General features: G+C 32.8%; 1 protein-coding gene across 1 annotated transcript in view; it reads right to left on the bottom strand.

Moving 5' to 3' along the window:
- Window positions 1-22,626, bottom strand: part of LOC129808268 (POU domain protein 2-like) — a 166,978-nt gene extending 144,352 nt beyond the window's left edge. The window contains exons 1-3 of the mRNA XM_055858104.1: window positions 22,008-22,626; window positions 11,901-12,488; window positions 4,358-4,393 (exon numbers count right to left, since the gene is read on the bottom strand). Of these exons, the coding sequence (XP_055714079.1) occupies window positions 4,358-4,393; window positions 11,901-12,087 (223 nt within the window). The 5' untranslated portion in view covers window positions 12,088-12,488; window positions 22,008-22,626. The remainder of the gene's footprint in view (window positions 1-4,357; window positions 4,394-11,900; window positions 12,489-22,007) is intronic.
- Between the last annotated feature and the right edge of the window lie 750 nt (window positions 22,627-23,376).

Raw genomic sequence — 23,376 nt, 5'->3', positions numbered from 1 at the left:
GTAAAGGAGAAACCTCAACCGAAGAGAGCTCTGAAATCGGGAAGGTTATTACTCAACGAGAGGAGGATTAAGGAAGAAGCCTGAATTAGAAGGCCGAAATTTAGCTGTTTTTTTTTTTTTGCAATTTATCCTAAAAGACAAAGTAACGACAGAGCTTTTTTGGAAATTTTAGCATCTGTTTCTAAGTATATAAATTGCTTCAATTATTTTTCAAAAAAATACTATACAGAATAGCAATGAGTGCTTCACAGGAGAGCTCGTCATAGTACTCGTAATTTTTGACAGATAAAAATTCTAAGAAAAACTTTCGATACTTTATAGTTAAACTACATATTTCATATAGTTAAATAAAAGAAAATCAAATAACATCGTGGAATGGGAACTGTTTATGAGTTTAAAAAGAAAATTATATTTCGGGATGAAATATAATATAGAAGAAAAAGTAATTTCGAACAAAATATGCCTTAATTCGTTTTATTCAGACTCCACAATCAAAGCTTCCACTAAAGCTTCGGTTTCCACTAAAGCTTCGGAAAGCTTCGGTTTCCACTAAAGCTCTTGGTCGAATTTTTTCTCAAGTTCAAATCCCAGTTCCGACCAAAAAAATGTTGGTTACTATTTTTCTGCTAATTCAACAAAATCGTAAAAATTAGAAATGTATAAAACACGCAACAAACTTTTGGCTCTACTTCCGAGCTCCAGCAATTTTGATCGGTGCTCCTTTTCTTCTCTTTTTGAGAACATCTGGAAACAGCTTTTGAATTTTTTGATATATTCTGACATAGTTTTACCTCACTATTTATTCAATAATAAAAGAAATTGATTCTTTTGACCTTATAATTTAGGCTATCCATTGAAAAATTACATTTACTCGAAAATTCATTCGAATTTCCAGTTTTCCTTTTCTGCCTCTTCTCATATAATAATTAAAATAATTCTTGTGTAATATTAAGACATTAAATGCTATTTACGAGAATTACTAATCCTGATGATAACTTGACTTCAATTAGTACATTCTATTTGATTTATTTAATTTTTTTATGTCCCTATACATTAATCTAACTAAGTGCAAAAGTGGGGCTGTATCTACAAATAGAGCACATAGATTATCAAAAGCTGCTTTTTCGAAAATAATTTAAGGGGTTATGTGGATCTCGAAGATTAAAAAAAGACATTATCTCAATTTGTTCTTAACACAACAAAAAGTTTTTAATGCGAACTCTTAAGCATATAAAAGTACAAAATTTTAATATTCTTCAGAAAAAAATAAAGCAATTTTAAAATTCTACCATCGCGTACTTAATTTTCAGAGATCAAGACAAGATTGATAAACTTAAAATTGAACAAAAAACTCTTGAAGACATTGAAAATAAATAAAGTAACAGAGCAAAGTATAAATAGAAATTAAATAAATAAAGTAATTTATTTGAATACTTATTTAACGTTTACAGATATCATAAATAACCAACTCTTTAGAATTCTAGTATCCCGACTAGCCCCGCGTTTCCCTAAAATATGATTATTTCCTTCTAAAAAAAATCCACCTGCCTGTGATAAGCCTTTCAGACTACAAAGCTTATGCTAAAATTAAAATACCAAAAAAATTCTTGTTTTTCTGATTCAAAAATGATTACGGTTCTAATAAACCGCACAGCTTTGTAATTAAATACTCGCAATGACCCATGTAGCGCATTTTGTTCATTAATGTATTCAAATCTTGATTCAAATTTCTCTTTTAAATTTCTATGCATAGCAGTTTCGGTACTTCCTAAAAAGATTTTTGAATGAAATATTTGCATATTTCAGCCGCGGAAATTCTCATTATCTCACCGTTGATTTATGTTTAATCTGCTTGCTAACTAGAGCCATTTGAGGTTTAAAATTGAAATTGTAGCAAAATATTACATTTATTCGTGTTATAATCATTTAAATAGATCTTGAACTTAACCCGTTCTACTTATAAATTCTTAATAATTTATGTTTCTGTTTTTCCTACTCTATTTTACCCCTCGGTTTTATGAAGTGTTGTTGTCCGAAATTGGCACAATTATTGCTTACGGGGTTGAGCATAAATTAGGCCTTAAACTTATTACTAATTTGTGCATAATTATAAAGTAGTTCTGTGGAAAAATTAAATAACTACCTGAAAAACGAATGCCAATCTTACAATACAACCTTCTGTCTTCTATTTTGCTGTGAGCTAAGCAATAAAGCACTTGTTTTTGAACCAAACGTTCAGGTGAGTATTTCGGTGGAGAATCCCATGTGCTTGCGAGTAAAAAGGCATCATCAATGTGAGTAAGAAGGGGAGACATAGAGGCAAAAATTCCCAAGAAGTGCTGCCCTACGGAATACTGCCGTGAGATTGTGCGGAAGGTGATCTTCAGCCACGCACCTCGAGTGCAACGAGGGAGAAGGTGAAGGATGGTACAATGGGCTCAACAGACGTGCCATGGCTCAGCCATCATCTGCATACCGCGCGAGACCAGGGAATATTATTATAAATAATATCAGTATCGATCGCGTCTCTACCATGGATGTTCTCAAACATGGAAATTACACTACACTGTTTCATATTTTTACACGGCTAAAAACATCTTGTTTTATTATGCTGAGTATTGGATAGGAATTTTTTAAAATCGAATTTTATAACCTAAAATGTCAAGCAGCTGTCAAAAAATTCATTTAATATTGACGGAAGTGTCACAACAGAAAAATTACAAAATGTGTAGCGATTCTATCCTTGCGACTGTTACAACAATTTACTAAAATAACCTAGAAAAGCTTAAACAAAATGACAAAAAAACATTAAAAATCCATATACATTTGCATTATAATTTAGACTTGTCATTCAAGTGGCTGGAAAACCTAAGAGAAGTCACAAGACAAGGCAATGTCAAAACACATCAAGACAATAGCTAAAATAATTTTAGCATTTTGACAGAAGCTTTAGAAACATCAAAAATTTGATACAAAACTTTATAATTTTAGGATCCTTACTATAATAACCAAGAAATCTTAAATAAGTGTCAGAAAGCATTGAAAATTTAATTTTAATTTATGAATAGCTTGAGAAAAATGACAGATATTTTAGTAATGTCAAAAGTCAATAAGACAGCACTTTAAAGTGTCATACTGTTGTGATTGATCATTTAGAACAGAGGTGTGCAAAAACCGTTGAAACCGAATAAACGTCAAAATAAGTTTGTTTCAGTACCGTTTGGATCATTGACGTAGAAGTTTCATTTGACGTTTATTCGGTTTCAACAGTTTTTGCACGCCTCTAATTTAGAAACGTCAAAAACAGCATAACGGTTATTAATAATATTTATTTATTTAAAAATTGTAAACTTTTACACTGAAGGCCTTTTAGACGCGAATTTGGACACAAAAGTGAATATGAAAATTTGAAGAAGATACGTGTAGCGTTATCTTGGCGTTTTGAATGACCTCTAAAGCGAAATAAAATGCAGATACGACAACAGTTGATGCAACCGACCACAAACCGATAAAAAACAAAAAAAATGAGATAAAAGTTGTAAAAATTTTCAGTTTCTGTCGAAAGTTATAAAATTACACTAAAATAACTAAGAAATAACCAAAATATATCCAAGAATTTTCCAACAAAATTAGGCATTCATAAACGTTGGAAAGGTTAGAAATTTGCGATACAATTACTAAAATTAACCAAAAGATAATGAAAGTGACAAACACGAGCATGGTAGAAATTAATATTGTTCCATATTTTCCTCAAAATAACCTAAAAATAATAAACAAGGGACAGAAAGAGTCGAGTGAGATGACAGATACTTTCATCTTCGTCCTTTTTATATTTTTGACTGGTAGATACAAACGTCAAAATTCAGAATGACAGTTCTGATCACCACATTGCATTGAAGTTTCCACAATACCCATATTCTAACCTCAATATTAAATCAACATTTCTAACCTCAAACATTTTGACACTATAAAATCTAGCACCGATTGTGGACAGTGTAGGTGAGGTAGGAGTCTCTTTTGCTCTCTACCTTTTTCTTTGACCCGTCTCTTCGTGGTGTGAGTTAACTCCTCACGAATTTTCATTAATCCAATTACCAGATAAGCTGTGTACGGGGATCGTCCAATCGTCTGTTCCTGCCTATTAATTCTCCTTGATTACAATAATCGCAGGGGAAAAAATTTATATGTTGTTAAAAATTACCCCCGTGAAATTGATGAGAATATTTTAGAGAGAGTCTCTCTTCATCAATTTGCCTTTTGAAGTAACTGGGTATGGCCCTCGAGACATCACCCAAAAGGGTTACAACTTAAGACTATTGTCGTTATAAGGGTTAAATGGTTAAAAAGGATGACTTACCGCAGGGTTTTTCTCGCATTTCACTATCACTGTTTTCTGCAAAAAAAGGAAAGAGGGAGAAATGTTGTAAAATTTTATTGTACTTCCACGTGTCTCGCAGAAATTTCTCCATGGGGTGATAGAGTGAGAAGGGGACCGGGAAGAATGGGTGGATAAAAAGAGAGGCACTTGAAGGTATTATTAACAAATAAATGGGTTTATTACGTGGTTTTGTGCTCGATGCCATTGAAACTCCATAATTATCATTAGATTGCCGTGTGATGTGCATAACGGCATCGTATTTCATCTCCCAAACACTCGGATTTTTATGAATGAATTTTTTTTTCTACCATCTCACACCTCTCGCGAGTATTTACAAAATGTCGAGGTTCAACAGGTACAATAAACTCAAGGTGCCAAGGAGGTTTGTTTACATTTACACTAATGACGATAAAAGAATTATGAGATATCTTCATAAAACGTTCATTCATAACTCTTCGAAAGAACTGTGACGTCACGTCACTTGAATTTGACAGTTGACAGTTATACAATTTCAAACATAATTAAAGTCTAGAGGAGTGAGCCTTTAGAATATCTGGTAGAGGAATGGGTTACAGTAGACTCTCGCTAATTCGGCTCTTTTAAGATCGGGCTTCTTTATAATTCGGGCGGCAGTTAAATTTGAAAAAAGTTTGTTGACATTTTTCAAGTTCGATTATGATTATCAAATGAAGCAAATATGCTCAAATTTGTCATGATTTGTCTTAGCTTTGATGTGATTTTGCATTATAAAGAGGTTTTCATGAAATTTATGATAGCAATGAGCATATATACGATATATACTCAATATGAGTATGCAGATGAACAAAAAATCGTTGCATTTCAAACAATTTGCTGCCCGAAGTTATCTCTAATTCGGTTGACATTTCGGTCCCAAATGCCCGAATTTGGGAGGGTCTACTGTATTAAAGAACTTCACTAGAACGTATTTAACGTAATTATTTTGTCGTACGATTTTAAAATTCTAAATTTATATAATTCGGACTTAAATTGACAGTTACTCAACGGTCTTTAAGGTTATCAATAAACAGTATAAACCTAACTTTAACATTCAACGCTATTTAGTAAAATCAAGGTAAGGTAGAATAGCCTAATTCAGAACCTTATCAAAATGGGATTTTCTAATAAAAAAACAGAGTTTTTCCTTATAAAACATAGGGGAAAGTGGGGCACTTTGAAATGTGCATGTCAAATGTGCAAATATTTATGACCATTTTGTAAATTTCCAGTAGATTTTGCAAACTTTTACAAACAAATCACAAAATAATATTTATTTTGTGTCCCATCAAAGGAATAAATTCTTCCGAGGCCAAAATTCTTCCTAATCGAATTTATTACGGAATATAACTCGGTATAGGTATCTTTAAAATTCGTTTTCGATACTCAACTGATATTCGAGAGTAAATACCCAAGAAACAATTTCTTCTTAATATAGTTTTGTAGAATTCCTTAAGTAAGGCACTATAGAACCAAAAATCTTTTTATTTGCTTATAATGCTCTTGGTTCCATTACTGAGATTCCTATAAGTAAAGTGGCACACTATTAAGGATTTTAGAAGCTTCTATAGGAATTTTGACAGAAAATTCTCACTTAAAGTCTTTTAAAAGTGCACTAAAAGACTTGTTTAATACTTTGTTCTATAAGGCAGCTATTTTGCTTCTTGGGTATGCAGTAAAAACTCATTTCAAAACGGAAAAATTGAACATTTTCTGGGAAAAGTATGTTTAGTTTTAAATTGTTTGTTTTTTTTCAATTATAAATACGCCTTAGGACACAAAGAATTTGCAAGGAATTCGAGCAAATCGGAGCAGAATTAGCTACAAATAGACTTAACCCTTTAAGGACGACACCGGTGCCCCAAAAAGAAAACAATTTTTTTCTGAGTAGGGTGGAGTTATCACTAATAGAAGTTACACTTGTATGGACATCCTACAAAAATCTTGAGTTCCTATCTAAAATCGATTTTAAAAAATCCCAAAATAATACTAATATCATAAACTGATCATTTTATGATTTTTCGAAATATGTTTTAGGTGAGAACTCGTAAGTGATGACTCCACCCTATTAAAAGTTTTTTTTGTCCTCTAAATAGTCTCAATAATTAGTTTTTATTTTTGGGCTACCGTTATCCCATTCGTCCTTAAAGGGTTAAATAGTGACATGTTATAGTTTGTCTAACAAAAAATGAGAAAACTTCTATTTATTCGAAGTAAACACTTCCGTTCCTCAATGAAAAATTACGCAATTAAGCAACGAAAAATTTCATTTGCTTGTTAATATGCCCCGGTCTCCCCTATAGGATGTTTAACTAAAAACATCTTTAGACTAGAGAACATGTCCAACCTCTAATCACCTTGGAAATCCATTCTTTTACCCAAGAATAAATGTATAGTCAAATTAAAATGATTAATCTAAGTTTTTCGGTCAATTTAGAGGAGATGGTAGCCCCCGAAAGAGTTACCCAAGTGCCCAAAAACATTTGAGATAGAAATCAAGCTAATGTCTTACACATTTGCGATGCGACAAAATGCTTGTTCTGTGTAATTGCCGAAATTGTCAAAACTCCCGTTAATTAGGTGTCACCTGATGACAAATGTTTAAAACTGTTCCAAAATTATTATTCCCATAGTAATATGTGAGAGGGGCCGGTGTTATTGTAGTTTAGAGGTATTTCCATTGAAGCAAATGACCAGCTACCGTCGCTTATTGTTAATCCCCATCGTAGTTATTGTCTCGGGCAAATGGCAATTATAGTCCACTGTAAATATCTCATTTCCTGTTCCCGTCTTGAATAATAAAAATTCACATATTAAATACCGAAAAATTTATTATTTAGATCAAGAACAACACCAATTTCTTGTTGATTACTTTCTCATTGTACCGAGTTTTTGATGTACACAACCCAACATCAAATGCTCACGCAATAGCCATTTGGCCAAATGTGCGTGAATCTTAGACGATATAATGCACAAATATCACTAAACACAAAATCAAATTATCTTTTTTTTTTATTTTGAAAGCTCTATTGCGTATGATTCCCCACTCCCCTTCAAGACGTATATAGAGGAATAATTAAAGTTGAGAAAATAAATAGAGAAATATATTATCCAAAATGTCGTGCATGAAGCGTGAAATTATTATTAGACTCTTTATATTAATATGATGAACAACCTAACGAAAAAAAACGACGAAATAAACAGAATTTAATTTAATTAATTATATTATGTGTCAGTGGCATTTTAAAAACACTTGTAGCCAATTTAATTGGGATTAGATCAAATGAGAGATTTTCACATTCCCGTTTTACCATTTATTCACCCCTTAATTGTTTGTAGCTTTTCGACTTGAAATTTATAATTGAAATCCCATTTGAAAGTCTTATTATCACCCTAGGTGCCTCTTAGCTAATGTACCTTGAGGTAGATGTATAGCTCTTCATCCGATATGAAAATTTGCAACACTTAAGAACTAAAGACTTTGAATAATCATAATATACTTTACACTATTAACTTTTGATGGCTCACAAGAAATTGTTTACGTGGTTTACGTGAAATTTTCATTACTATAACCCTATCAATAAAATTACACAGAGAGAAATCCAAAAAAGTTAAAATAACAATTCGGAAATGTTTATCTTATCCTGCAGTATTGATCCGAAATCGGTGTAAATATTATGCTTTTTGGGTGTATTAGGGGTTAAAGTTACCCTTTTTCATGTTAACTTCATCCTTAAAAAGGTGTAAAAATAATTTTAAAAAAATTTGATATATTTTTACACCTAAAAAATATTAAAGATATGAGGAAAAAAAGTTAATCGCACCCCCTATTTTTTCTCAGTGTACTAACTAATATTGAACTTTTCCTTAATAAGCCTAATATCTTTTTGAAAAAAAAAACTCATAAAATATTTCACATAAAATACTTTTTTATATTAGCAAGAGATTGTAGGTAGGCAGAAGTGGGGTACCTTTGAATTGGATCACCTTTGAAATAGGGTTAGCTGAGAATCTTTTCTTTTTTTGTCCTACTTATAAATGAAACTGGGCCCTACTATGACACAATTTAGCTCCACAAATAAAATGTAAAAATAAATTACATTATGATAAGGATATTTAAATATAGGAGGAAAAACCCTATTTCAAAGGCCCCTTAATTTAAAGATCCCCTTCTCCCTATTCAAAGCTTCAACCGTTAAGAGAACACAAATCAACTCAAATATTTGTCTGTAACAGTTTGAAGAATTATTTTTGTAAAAATATTTTTTTTTCAGTACGTAAATAAACGAAAATAGAAATTGTAAATTTCCGAAAATAAGTCAATAATTTTTAGCAAAGGAAAAATAAAGAAGTTCTGAACTATCTTGGCATTTTCAATTTGATTTTATAGGTTTTATAATTGTTCTTTACATTTTTAATAGATTGAGACTGATATTCGAGAATATAGAATAGATATGAGTGCAAACTTTTAAAATTAAACTTTACGGACTAAGTATTGTTGAGGATAAGTATGAGTCTACTTGGGGCTTAATTACGGGTCTCGATCAAAATCCGGAAAGCCAAAATCCTGAATTCTTCAAAATGTCATAGCTACTCCCACGATTGCTCCCGCGCTTGCTGGAGGCAAAGGGAAATCTTCTGTGCTTGTGGAATCATTCTAAATGTTTTCCTCTATATAATTTCCTAATATTATATATATAGAAAATAATAATTTTCTATTGCATTTTATGTTCCGAGCGAAATATCACGTATGATGCACGCACATGTCTTCATGAAACACTATTAGGCATATTTCTAGTTGGTGTTCCATATGAACTTTGTCGCACGAAAATCTTCTTGACTGAAGAATATTCTTAAAACGAGAACACTTAAGCATATACTTCAGTCGAGATGAAATTTTACTTCGAAAAAGAGTAATAATTACATCGATATCCGACGAAACAATTCAACTCGCAAGATGAGTTGTTTTAACTCTATTTACTAAAATTTACAACGGAAAAGAGTACCAATTACATCGATATTCGCAGAGTTAATTCAACTCTGCAATAGAGTTGTTTTAACTTTTTAGGTTTTTTCTTAGTGATTTAAAAATAATTCTGCACGTTCCAAAATCAACATTCTTTTGATATTTAAATCTAATGATTCGATTTCTTTATTTTAAGTTCTTCATTGAAATATGGAAGCTGAGAATTTGAAAATCATAAAAGGCAGAGTGAGAGGCAAAAAGTTACAAATCTAAAATTTAAAAAATCAACATTTTCCAATTTGAAAAAGTATTCTTATGTGTTGGACTCACCTACGACTTAAGCCGAGAGAGAGTTTAAACGAGGTTAAACGGGGAGAGAGTTTCTGGGCTTAAACGGTACCAGCTTAGCGTCAAACTTTAACCTTAGATTGATTTAATCAATGTCTTTAAACGTAAAAAGACCTCTAGAGTTCGAACAAGAACTTGTAAAAATAAAATATTTTTAACTTTTAAAATTTGTATTTTTTAAAATAATATTTCCTTATAGGGAATTAAACTATATTTCATTTAATTAAAGCATATTTCTCGTTAACATAGAGAAACATGGTCTTCTACAAAGTTGTAGAAAAATTGTCAACTGAATGTTCTTTTTTAAATTGACGACGGCAAAATGTGACAACTTATCCCATATCTCTAGGGAAATTCTGTAACAGTATGACAATGTCATATGACAAATTCAATTTTTTTATGCAGTAAATTTGGAATAACTAATCGAAAATCCATTTCATAACAGTTACAAAGAGTTTCATAGAACTCCTTGCAATATAGCCATTTGATGCTTATTGAACTTTAATGTTGTCCTGCTCCCGAATTTTCTACGAAAATTTGTCGTATGACATAGTCATTTTGTTACAGAATTCTCCTACTGATACTATTTGCTTCAGCACTTTTAAGAATGTTCACAAAATCAACTTTTAAAAAATAGCTTGAAAAGTACATTTTTTTTGTATCCCCCCTTCCCTAACCCCCCTTACCCAGGTCTTAGGTCATGAGACCTATTTTGACCATAGTTCCCGATATTTACACAAACACCTAGCACATTATTTGCTGTACTCTTGAAAAGTACATGTACATATACCTTCGAGATAGAGGAAAATAATCTTTAGTAAAGTTTTTGAACCGTAAAATTTCTATGACTATTTGGACTGATGAAATTCATTTTTACTTCTTCTAAATCCATAGAATTATTCACTGTTTCATTCAGAAACATAATATAAAAAAAATATCAAAAATATTAAAGAAAATTTATAAAATAATGATAATACTGAAATAAGTCAGCATGCACTAACTGGGTCGCCTTTTCGCTAATTCACTTTTAATTAAACCCTTGGATTTAAAATGTTTAAAATACTTTTTTCACAAGGAAAAAACAATAAATGTTTTCTATCAACTAGCTGTTATTAGCGAAAATATCACTGCTAGAAAATATTTATAGAAGATTCCAGCTGGCACAAGATTGAAATGAGTCGATTACACTCACTTATTTAATGGATAAAAATAGTTGTTATTTTTTGCTTTTTCTCAAACTTTAATAGTTATATTATGTTACTGTAGTGACTATATTACATAAACGATCCAGATAGCGAAGCGCCCGGATCAGCACATTTGACTGTAATGTATTTTCCGTTCATAAAAGTATAGCGAAATATTTTTGAGAAAGAAAAAAACTATGACGTTACGAAAATTATTATTTTGGATAAAACATTTTCGTAAGTAAATTAGTAAAAATGGTTAGTAAAATAGTAAATTTGGTAAGTAAAAAATTCAAATTGGTAAGTAAAATATGAAAATGTTTCATAACTTTTTACTTTTCCCTTATAATTTAATAATATTTCACTATTTACCATTTTTAGTTTTTACTTATGGTTTTTACTAAAATACTAACCAGTTTGCTTCAGCCATATTTTATAGTCCTCTATTCTAAAATCATTTGTGACTAACTAACTTAACGTTTTTACTGATCAAAATTGAACATTCTACTCACCACAAATTATTTACCATTTTAAATTAAATATATTTCTTTATTTTTTACTGCAAATACGTTGCAGGTATTGGGATATTTTATTGTCTACAGTAAAATGTAGTCAATGATCCTGTAAGATCCCACCTCGGCTGGGAAAAAAAGGTTATAGAAAATGAGATGCATGATTATGAAGCTCCCACGCTATCACCTTAAATTTTATTCACCCTCTTGACTTTTTTACTTCAACCCCTATTCCAGATTTGCAAGATGATACTAGAATTTTCTCCCCTGTGACCTCCCAAACCACCAGCAAAAAAAATCTATCATAAATCATGACGTGACGAGTGTTTGGTGGGCGCGAGGGATGGCAGCGATTTGCTTAACATGCTGCTCAAAAGTTCCCACTTGGATTGGGGTTTGGAATTTGTTAAATTTTCCCCCGGGGGAGGATTGTTGGCTTCTACGAGACAGTTTAATGGGTTGATGGATTGTATGGGATTTCTATTTGGGAGACTTACCCAGTTCTTCGTGCTTCACGTAGGGCGGTGGGGAATCATCGGCTCCGTAGTACTGACGATATAGTTGGTGCCTGGTGGATGTTTTGAATTTGGACATGGTAAAATCCAAGGGCTGGTCTGTGGCCGGCGCTGAGCTGTGGTCAAGTGCCACTCGATGTGAACTCCGCTGGGCGACCAGAAGCGGCATAATGCACCTCCGTCCGAGCAGCTTCCTTTCGTCGCACGCTTTCCCCGTCTCCCACGTCAATTTTCCGGATTAGCACTCAACACTTTTCTACTTGTCCCCCAGAGCAAGAGTCCCTCTCTTTGCTGCCCTCACACTTTTGCTATAATATCTATCTGAGTTCAGGATACTTACACCTCTATTGCACACGTTACCGATTTTTTTTCTCTAGCACTAAAATAGATACTCCCGCACTCTCAAAATCTTACTCAATCCTTCTAAATTCACTTCTTGACATCCAAGGTGGATCTTGCAGTCTTTCTCGCCAATCCCATGGACATTTTCCACACTGATTGATTGAATTTTCTCAAGAGCATCATGCCTCTGTCGCTAAACTCAATTGCGATTGCCGGATACTGAAAAGTCTGTAACAAAAGAGGAAAATATCACTGTGATTTGAATGAGTTTTCCACTCAGAGAAATTTACAATGTTACTTTAACAATTTTTCTTCCACAAAAAAGGTAGGGGAGACTGGGGCAAAATTTGTCAAAACGAAAATTTCAATATTCACTATTTTCTAAAATAAAAGCAGGGGCCCATAAAGCCTAATAAAAAGTGAATCTATTTTTCACTTTTTCTTGTAAAAATTTTATAGATATTGCACCGCGACTTAAACAAATTTGCTCGTAGTTCTTGTATAATTTTGGCGAACATTATGAAATATGTAATTTTAGATAGCTTTTAATGCACGATTTTGAAATATATCAAACTGATAAGTTAATTCTCTTTAGGAAAAAAAACTTGCCAATAGTCTTCAGTGCATCTATACAAAAACGTATGGAAAATTGAAATGTCGAGAGGCCCCTGAAAAAAAAGAGACTGAGGCTTCAAATTTTTATTGTAGATAGCCTTCATGAACCTTCTTAGACTTACAAAGTTTCAATGGATTCGAGGAAGGATTATGGAAAATAAAAAATAATGAAATTTTGAGCCCTGTTTTTGAAATATTATATTTGGCTTACAGAAATATCAGTACTGATTAGCTCAATTTAAGCACATTTTTCGTTAAGACAGAGAAAAATTATCTTCGACAAAGTTGTAGAGGAATAAATTTCCTATTAAATGTCCTAGGGAAGCGGTTACCGCCGACTTATCATTTCCGACCTTATAAAAAAAGACACAAATCTCAAATCATGGATCATTTGAGCCTTAAATTAAAAATCAATACGATTTAAGAAAAAATCAGTTTCTCAAATGGTTTGTTACAAAAAATATCGTATAGGGGAAAGTACTCTCCCTTCGAACGTTTATGCCTTCGAATAATGTGAATTTCTTTTATTTTCCCTAAGAGAATTACACAAGATAATCATGAAATTATCAATAATTGATGATAAACTAACTAATATTTAATAAAAAACGTGCAAGTCTCTTAAGAAAATAAAAGAAAATTCACATTATTCTAAGGCACGAATGTTCGAAGGGAGAGCACTTTCCTCTATAAAGTAAGTTAAATCGTAATCCTTTTTGTAAACTTACTGCAATGAATATCTTCGTTAACAGTCTCGTATTACAATATTTTGAAAATTTACTATGCTAAATAATAGAGCACTATTAAACCAGGAGTTATATCCAAGAGTTTCAGACTGGGGATTTTGCCTAGTTCCAAAAGGTATCAAAATTCTAAATTGTACAGTATTTTAGTATTTTTTTTAAACTAATGGATTAAGATCCAATCCAATCCTAAGCCACATTCTCATAGAAAATCTTTCGTGATAGGAAAATATAAGACTTGAGCCACATGACGCATTCTAAGATGTGAAGACCGTAGGGGAGACCGGGGCAGAATTAGCCACATATAGTATTAGATAGTAGAATCTTATAGTTTGCCTGCGAAGGAATATTGAGGAAACCACTCTCTATTCTAAATATAGACTTCACTTCCTAATTGAAATATTTATCAGCCTCATACAAACATTTTTTGTACAAATTATACGCAATGAAAAATTTCATTTGGTCGCTAATCTACCCTGGTCTCCCCTATTAAAGTAATTTTAAATCGTCTCCAAGAAATTTTAAATTTTTATTAAAATTCGAGATTAATCAGTTAGATATTTCAGAATTATTTTAATGATTCATTTGTGTTTTTTTTTTTTTTTCAAAAAATAATCATTTCTTCTGTAAGGTAATTTTTTTAGAGGTAATTAAAAATAAAAATAAATCCATAGATAAATAAATAGAATAGAATAGAATAGAATTTTTATTTCATCTTTTTCTTTTCTTTTAACGCACCCCCCGTGCGACCATCGCCGTCTTAGCGTCGAGACCAACCTCCAGGGCAAAACGATGGAAAAGCCCCTTCTCAGGTTGTATGTTATGTAACTCAGCATCAGATTAGCAGGGTTACCAGCCCAGGCGGTGGGGTATGCCCAGAGAGAAAGAGAGAGACCGGAGGGAAATTGAGCCAGAATGGCTGTTCGATTCCCTATCACTTTAAGTTTATAGAAGTATAGAATAAATAAATAAATAAATAAATAAATAAATTGGTGAGATATCATTAAATTACACATAAATACGCCTTTTAGCTGTTGTTCTTTATTATTATTAAGCTGAAAGTTTACTTACGTTTACTATACTTTATTTCATTCACTAATGTATTGTAATCTCTATTGTTTTATTAACTGAGAATGTTTTATTAAAAAAAGCAAATTTTCTTTTCTATTTCTCGTCAATTTTTGCAAAATATAATAAGTAATACGTAAACTATATAAGTCCATAAGTGTGCATTTTTTTGATCGTTTGTAGACTTATGGCCACACCAATTCAGTATAGTTATTCCCTTATAAGTTACGGAATTTAAATAATTGCCAATGCTCCTTAAAGTTATTTGCATTGTTTGTGAATTAGAGTTATTTAGGAATTAAATACAAAATTTAGATATAGAAATATTAATACAAAGATTAAAAAAACAAGAGCGTGATGTTCTTCTTACATCAATGGATCTAAAATCCTGTCTTAGAATTGATGTGGTCCCAAATGGTCAATTTTACATAAAATTAGTAAATTAGCATGTAAAAAAATAGTATATTAGTGAAAGTATGCCTAATATATCTATAATTGATGCCGCACTATACTACGAACATTATATTGAGAATTATTGTTCTTAATTGATGAAAATCAGTAACTCTTTGTAAAAAAGCATTAAAATTTTAAATCGAAGAAGGAGGAATACCTATAGAATAATTTTAGCTAAGATTTGCTGAGATTCCCCGTACTTATGAACTTATTTCACGAATCCAAGTTTTTAAAATACAGAAAAGAATTATAATGATATAGAAAAATAATATAAATCAAAAAAAATCAATTTTATAAATATTTTTATTTATTTTACAGTTTTGAAAACTTAAGACATCATTATGAAAAAATCAAAATATAAAAATTTAATTTTAAAAAGATTTAAGATGCAGTATTTTTTTTAAATAATTAATATCCTAATTAATAATCCTAAGTATTATAATCCCATAACTAATAATAAAAATAAATGTTTAATCTATGAATACCGAGCACAAAAATTCCCGAATTTTTCTAACTAGTGATAAAACTTACGATGCGATTTCTCAAAGTACATCCAATAAAATATTCACAAGATTGTTCAATGATAATTTCTCACAAATTATTGTGCAAGTAAGAGAAAAAAAGCCAGAGAAAAACAATTTGAGGAGGTGAAAATTGATAAGTCTATTAGAGGCTCTAGAGATGAGTGTAAGTGTTTTTTGAAGAACTTGCCGGCATGTCAAATCTATAAGGGAGTGAAATAATGGTGAAGAGAATCTCCTGCTGCTTCCTGATTGCCTGACCCATCAATTTCTATCAATTCCCTCCACATGAGTCTTCCGAGCCCACACAAAAAAAATCCCTGTGCATCCGACAATTTAATTCAAACAATTTTGCATATTGATTTATCTCAATTTTAGCCACTGAATTCCCACGAATCCCCACAACTGAAAAAAATTTAATCTTTTGTATTCAAATGGGGAACATTCGTGGCCTCCAGAGTTTAAAGAAGTATCGAGCCCAAAGGTATAAAACTTCTCTCTCTCTCTCTGGAGACACACTTTTAGTAATTATATTTCCCTCCAACCTTATCACATCGATATGATAAAAAAAAATCGTTTGTATATGAACTAGTAACATTTAATCAGTTTTCTTATGTACATAATTTATATTTATTTGTCAATCGCACTGGAAAACGACACAAATCGATGTCGGGCAAAGGGAGGTGCGAGACGTAAAATCGGCTTAAAATTCACATTTTCTTCTTGTGTTGCCCCACAAATTTATTATTGATACCTGTTATCAACTCTTGTGGAGCTCTTCCAAAACGCAAATATTTGTCATTTTGACTTGGTGTGTTATTGTGATTCTTTTTAAGTCTTTTCCAGCGCACCTTCCCTTCGCTCCTTCAAAACTTTTTTCGAGTCCGGGTACCTCACTTGTTTGCCATCGTATTCACTTGTCCCAAAAGAAAGTATACACCATAAGGTGTGAGTGACAAGAAGAAGGGTGAAGAAATTGGTGTTTTCGTGACGACGATGAGTTTGAAAATATCAATTTTAATGAGAACGACGTACACTGTTAGAAATAGGGAGGGCTTCCTAGTCCCATGATTGACAAAAAGGCTTGTCCCGATGACGGAATAGTGAAACTGAATAAAGATTTGTGATGAAAATCAGGAGAGAATTAGTCAGGAAATAATAGGGAAAAGTGCCCATGCTTCGTACGATATCAAGCTTCGTAATAATTCCTATGTTTCTCAATAAATGTGACTCATCGCACCCACATTTTAATAATTAGGGAAGAGTATTCAATTTTTAAAATATATTACGAAGTCACATTTATTCAGAAAAGTATAAAAAATTTAGTCATTACGAAGCTTGAGATGGTACGAAGCATGGGCACTCCTCTACCTCTCTCCACTAATATGAAGAATTGGTTCTTCCTTTAAATAGTTAAAGATTTACTCAATACTCTTTATAAAATCAACCAAAGTATACCACAATCTAAATCTATCTCGGTTCTTCCTAAAACCTTAGATTCTAAAGATTAAGTGAAATTGAATGAAAGGTTTTACTTAAATTTGCGAATTAAAAAAAAAGACTGAAAATATTGAAAATAATAATAAAATTAAATAAAAAAAAGTACACACAAAGCTGCTAGTAATTGTATAAAATTGTGCTAGTCCTTATTTTTTTAAATATTGGACAAGTTCTATTTTATTATTAGATCGAAGTATAATTTTATGCACGTGCTTTTAGTGTTCATGTAACACAAAATTTAAACTTTCCGTACAAGAGTGTAATTCCGTACAAAACAATTCAAAATTCGAACAAAAGAGTGTAATTCCGGACAAAACAATTCGAAATTCGGACAAAAGAGTGTAATTCCGTACAAAACAATTCAAAATTCGGACAAGAGTGTAATTCCGGATACAACAATTCAAAATTCGGACAACTCTCTTAAGACTTGAAAGTAGTCTAGCAGTGCATAAGATTTATCAAAGTCCTAAAATAAATTAGAAGAAAGTTTTAGGCTTCGAACACACTCTTTCTTCGAACACTTCATATTTTTCCTTTAATGAATACGACCTAACTATGGCAATATATTTTAATATCTTGTCTTAAGTCACATATTTCCTAAAACAAATATTTCAGATTCATTAAAGTAATATTGTAAAAATAAGAAGTGTTTGAAGCCAGAGTAGGTACGAAACCTAAAAACCTTCCTGTACTTATTTGTCCAGAATGCCGCATTGTCCGAAATACCGAATTCTACTCTTTCTGAATTTAACTGCGAAATCTCTTATCAACAATTTATTTTGTTTAAATAATCTTTGGTTAAGTGGTTGTTGGTACCAAAAAGAAAAGGATTAAAATATTGTAGAAAATGGAGGAAATAAGACATTAGACTGCTTTTCATCTAATACAATATATTAATTTAATTCGTTTAATTTATTTATTACTTTACATGAACGAAGAAGTACAAGACCTACACTCAAAAAATACTTCTTCGTATTTTATAACTAAGATTATTCTTTTTCCCATCTAAAACAGTGTGGAAATTTCAATAATCCAATTTAGAAACGATTCCAAATAGCCCCATTGTACCCTATCCTAAGATTTTCTTAGTTGAACCCTCTGAATATGTTATAGGAAAGCTTAATAAAATTAAATAAAAGGTAAGCCTTTGATAGTGATGATTATTGTATTTGCACCCTTAAATTTCTTTTGTAAAAATTTTTCTATTATGGAGAAAAAGTTACGCGATCTTTAAACATAAAGTTTAGCTATATGGCTTAATTTCAATAACTCAAAGTGACCAAGTTTATGCAGAAATTTTTACTTAAAACGGTATGATAAGAGCAATTAATAATTAAGATGTGTTAATAACGCTTAAGATTTATGTGCTGGACATATCTACGGTTTAAGCCAAAAGACGGTTTGACGTAGTTATAATCAAAATAATGATTAGACTACATTTCGAGTTGTCAGAATATAAGTCGAATAAGTCGATTTTTTTGTAAAATTCGATTTTGTTTTGTTTTTCGGGTAGCATTTGATGCCCTCTACCTTCCCTATGACTATTATACCGGAAAGTTAATTATTCCCAAAGGTATAAGAGTTTCAAATCGTAAAAAACCTATACTCATCATGTGAAATCTCTCTCTTTAAACCGTCGATTTCCATCAGTTTTCCCCTAACCCGTCTCTCGACTGGACTTAAATCGTAAATCTGTCTTGATCGTTAAGACAGTTTAATTTAACAGTTTACTGTGGAATAATTGTAAAATTGTAATTTTCCTTATATTATTTTTAAGTTTAAGGTCTAAATAGAATATTTTAATTTTAAAATTAAATAAGGTTAAAAAATCCAGTAGTTTAGAACAGTAACAGTAACTATTTTTTTTACATTTTAGAAAATAAATGATATTCTTCTTATAAAAATCCACAAAACTAAGCTTTAGATCTGAGTAACTTGCCATGCTTTCTTGCGTGTGAATTTCCCAACATATACTGGTTCTGTGTAAAATTAAAATTTTTACCATCAAAAGCTTTATTGAAATCTCTGTGTGGAAACAGTAAATTTTCTTAGATAGCTCAAAGTCTCTAAATTAATCGTTTTGTAAATCCTTCAGCATTTTGGAGTCAAAATATCAGCCGGATATTCGTTAAATCAATGAAAATCTATTTCGACTGATAAGGCCATTTTAAGCCCAGATAACGCTTTTGCTCAAAAACTGACCATTCCGATTTTATCACAATTACACATTTCGACGAACATTGATTAGGAAATGTTCAAGAGCATGTTCCATCGCCCTCAAGAAGGACTTTATTCCACCATCACGCTCAGTGTAAGGAAAAACTATTATACAGCTGAGAAAAAATTGAACTTGAAGGACGTGAAGAATTCCTGAGAAATTGCCATTATTCGCGATAAGGCAAATGATACCGTATCTAGTTTATAGCGTCATTCACATCAATTCAGAATTTATTGACAGTTTCTCATCCACGACGTTTCACCCTCACCTCGATCTTGCCATCTCAAAATGTTTGCAAAAAAAAACACACACATATTTCAAATTCGGCGGAAATGTCCCATAAAACCTGAAGAAAATCAATTCTATGTCGAAATTGCAATAGAAAATTATTTCCATTGATAAAAGTGTTTTTTCCTTATCGCAGGTGAACAAGTCATAGGAAATTTTCTATCGTCAACTCTCTGAGACCATTTAGACGGTCTTGGTACTTATTTTTAAGTATTCACTCATTATGTTTGTCACTGGCGAAACACCACAAATTGATTACGCATATCTTGGAGTGTCAATGATGATTTTTAGGGCACCACACGATAATAATTTTCGATAGCACATCGGCACAAATTACAGGAATATCGAGGTGATTGCTTTGAGAAAATTATGGCTATTCATCGTGCCCTATGTTTTCTTTCTTATGCTTAACCCTTTGCTTTCCGATTTTTTTTTTTTGGGAAGGACTTCAACTTGTATTTTACGTACAATAATCTGGTTCCTAATGTATCATTCACATTTGATCACAATGTAAACACTTACCTACGGGAAATTTTTGAGAATTATTACAAACCGATTTTTAAAAAGAAGAGTGACTTTAAATCACATGGAAACTCATGAGAAATATTATAGTGCCATAGAGAACCCTTAGGAACATTTGAGAACTGATGCGGTATTCTTGAAACCTACGGAAAATATTTAGGAACACTTAAGAACTCACACGGAACCCGAAAATATCGAAGAAGGTTTGGAAACAGATGGTAACCCAAGGTGCTTTCTAGAAACGTATGAGTAACGTTTGGTAACACTTAGGAATTCATGAGGATCCCGATAAATCTATAGGAAAATTTTGGGAACACTTGAGAACTAACGAAGATCCCGATAAGGCCACCGGGAAGTACTTAAGGACGAATGGGGACTCACGGGAATCTTAAGAAATTCATATCGAACTGCTGCAAACATTTAACAACTCACGGAGGATTCTGAGAACGAATAAAGATTCCTTGGGAACACTTAGCGATCGGGAAACCCACGAAAAGGGCTTGGATTCAAATTCATAGAGAACCCGATAAACCCACGGGGAATGCTTAAGAAGTCATGGAATGTAGTGGAATTTCCAATAAACTCATAGAGAACTCTTGGAAATATTTTTTTTAAAACTCGCAGAGGATACTAGAAGCCTACAATGTTTGCTTGGGAACACTTGGTAATCTATGGGAAACCTACGAAGTATACTTATGAACAAATCTACAAAGAACCTGATAAGTTCACAGGAAATGTTTAAAAATACATGGAAACTCACGGGGATCCTTAGAATCTCAGTAGAAACTTAGACACACTTACGACTTAAGTCGAGAGACGGCTTAGTGGGAAATTATTGAAATGTAGTTTAATCATTATTTCGAATATAATTATGCTAAGCCGTCTCTTGGCTAATCCTCAGGTCTGTCTCTAATAAATATTAAGCAATTTGTGAATAATGCTAGGAACCAACTTGCTTGAGAACACTTAGGAACCAACTAAGAACCCATTAAGAACGCTTAAGATAAAATCTACAGCAAATCCGATAAACTCACGGAGAATGCTTAAGAACACATGCTTACTCACGAAGATCCTAATTTACCACTAACTAAATTTTCCACTAAGTCATGTCTTGGCTCCAGTCGTAAGTGTATCTAGGGCATAAGAATCTATTGGAAGCATTAAAAAGCTTACGAAGAATACCATAAACCTACAATATTTCGCTTAGGAACACTTGAAAACTCTTATGCCCTAATAATAATGCCCTGATAATCTTATGCTTTATACACACTTACGACTTAAGCCGAGAGACGACTTAATTGAAAATGATGTAATGCATTTTAACCATTATTTCTAATATAATAACGCTGAGCCGTCTCTCGGCCAATCCTCATGTCTGTCAAAGCCCTTAGGAAATCCACGAAATATTCTCAGTACCCTCAGTACCAAGTTCACTGATACCCAAAAGACTCACGGAGCACATGTAAAATCACGGAGAATCTTGGAATCCCACATCGAACTCTTAGAAACAGCCAATAAACACATGGCAAAAGTTTGGGAACACTTTCTACTCAGAAGCCCATCGAGCACCAATGAAATTCATAGATTTTATTCGGAAATCAGGAACTCAGACTACGTTAAATACATACAGGTTGCCCGTAGGTTTAACCGATTTTATAATAAGCAAGATTGAATTATCAAATAAATGATCATAAAATTCACTGCACTTGCTTGCGGTTTAGAAATCAAAGACATTCGGGAAAGGTATTTGGACTTGAAAGCACACAATAACTCAGTCCTAAATTAGCTCAATAAAGCTCAAATTCCGTTGAAGGGTTAATACCTGAATTTCGGAGTTGGCTGTAATCCTGCTCTGATGTAGGTGCGCTTAGGGTGGGTTGTAGGCTTAATCTCAAAATGTAGTGACTTGTCTTTCCAATATGGAAAATTATGTAGGAAATTGTTGCACTTTTGCACAAAAGCACTTGTCCGTTTAGTTTCTTAACTATACTTGTAATAGCGAAGGGTGATATTTCCCAAAGCCGTCGCACTAATTTTCCGCACTCCACTCAACACGAATAGTCCACTTGGTCTGCAAAAACTTGATGGTTCGGCTGATTAAATTCACAACATTGTGCTCATCTTGGGTTAATCTTTCCGGGGTGTTCCCTCATTGGGTTCAGGTGCCATATAATTGCGTGATTTCACCTCATCTGAGTTCGATGAGTTTTAGTGTACCTCGACGAAAGTTCCAAGTTGGGCAAATATTCAAATGAACTAGGTAAACTGCCCAGATTTAATTCTTCATGAGGTGTTTATTGCACTTGACTTGGAAGGTGCGCGGTTTTTTTTTTGTCGGTTAAACACGAGATGGCGATCCAGAAGAACACGGAACGCGCGTTTGCGACGGAACGTGGTGGATTCCACATGCGTTACCAACGGATCGTCAAATGTGACTAGGTGGCTGTTGGTTGAGAGTAAATAATTCGTGTTGGAATTGTATTTTGTGTATTTGCGCGCCACTCATGGACGCTACATACAATACATTCTCACAAAGTTTTATGCTCTTTTCTCTCTCTGGCTCTCCCAATGGACGCTGTTTTGTATGCAGAATAGCCGTAGGAGAGAGAATGAGGGCTCTCTCAACTCTTGGGTATTATGATAATGCTCATATGCTAGTACCAAAGTGAAGTGGTGGAAGCCGCCCGCGATTTATGTTTGTGAGTGAAAAACTTATAAAAGTGAACCGAGAGAGAGAGGATGTTATAATATCAGGCAGCTTTTGTAACATCGGTGGGGATTTTTCAGTATCCAATCAGAATTTTGGATTTTGAATTGCGCGATTTTATATGCGCATTTATGTTAAACAGACCAATACATATATACATGAGCTCCACAATTCCTCAAATGTGCTCTCACACCAATGGTACCCCAGTCGAAGTGGGTGTGAGAGGGAGGCCCGAAAGAGGGCGACATATGCATGATATTCCAAAAGAGAGTTTGGGGTTGCCAGAGAGAAGAGACAGCCTAGGAGTATGGGGTTAGGTACTCTTGCAACTGCAACTATCCATCTAACCCTACATCATCAGAAGTGGGAGGATTCCAAATGCTGCTTTCAACTGATCTATTATGTATGTGTGAAAAGGTGAAGGGGGTGGCTCATACAGGGGGCTGGAAGGGGTGGTGGGGGGGGGGGGGTACCTTTGCAGCCA

The sequence above is a fragment of the Phlebotomus papatasi genome, chromosome 3, assembly GCF_024763615.1.
Source record: "Phlebotomus papatasi isolate M1 chromosome 3, Ppap_2.1, whole genome shotgun sequence".
Classification (NCBI taxonomy): Eukaryota; Metazoa; Arthropoda; class Insecta; order Diptera; family Psychodidae; genus Phlebotomus; species Phlebotomus papatasi.
This window is presented reverse-complemented; position numbering and strand designations above follow the sequence as displayed.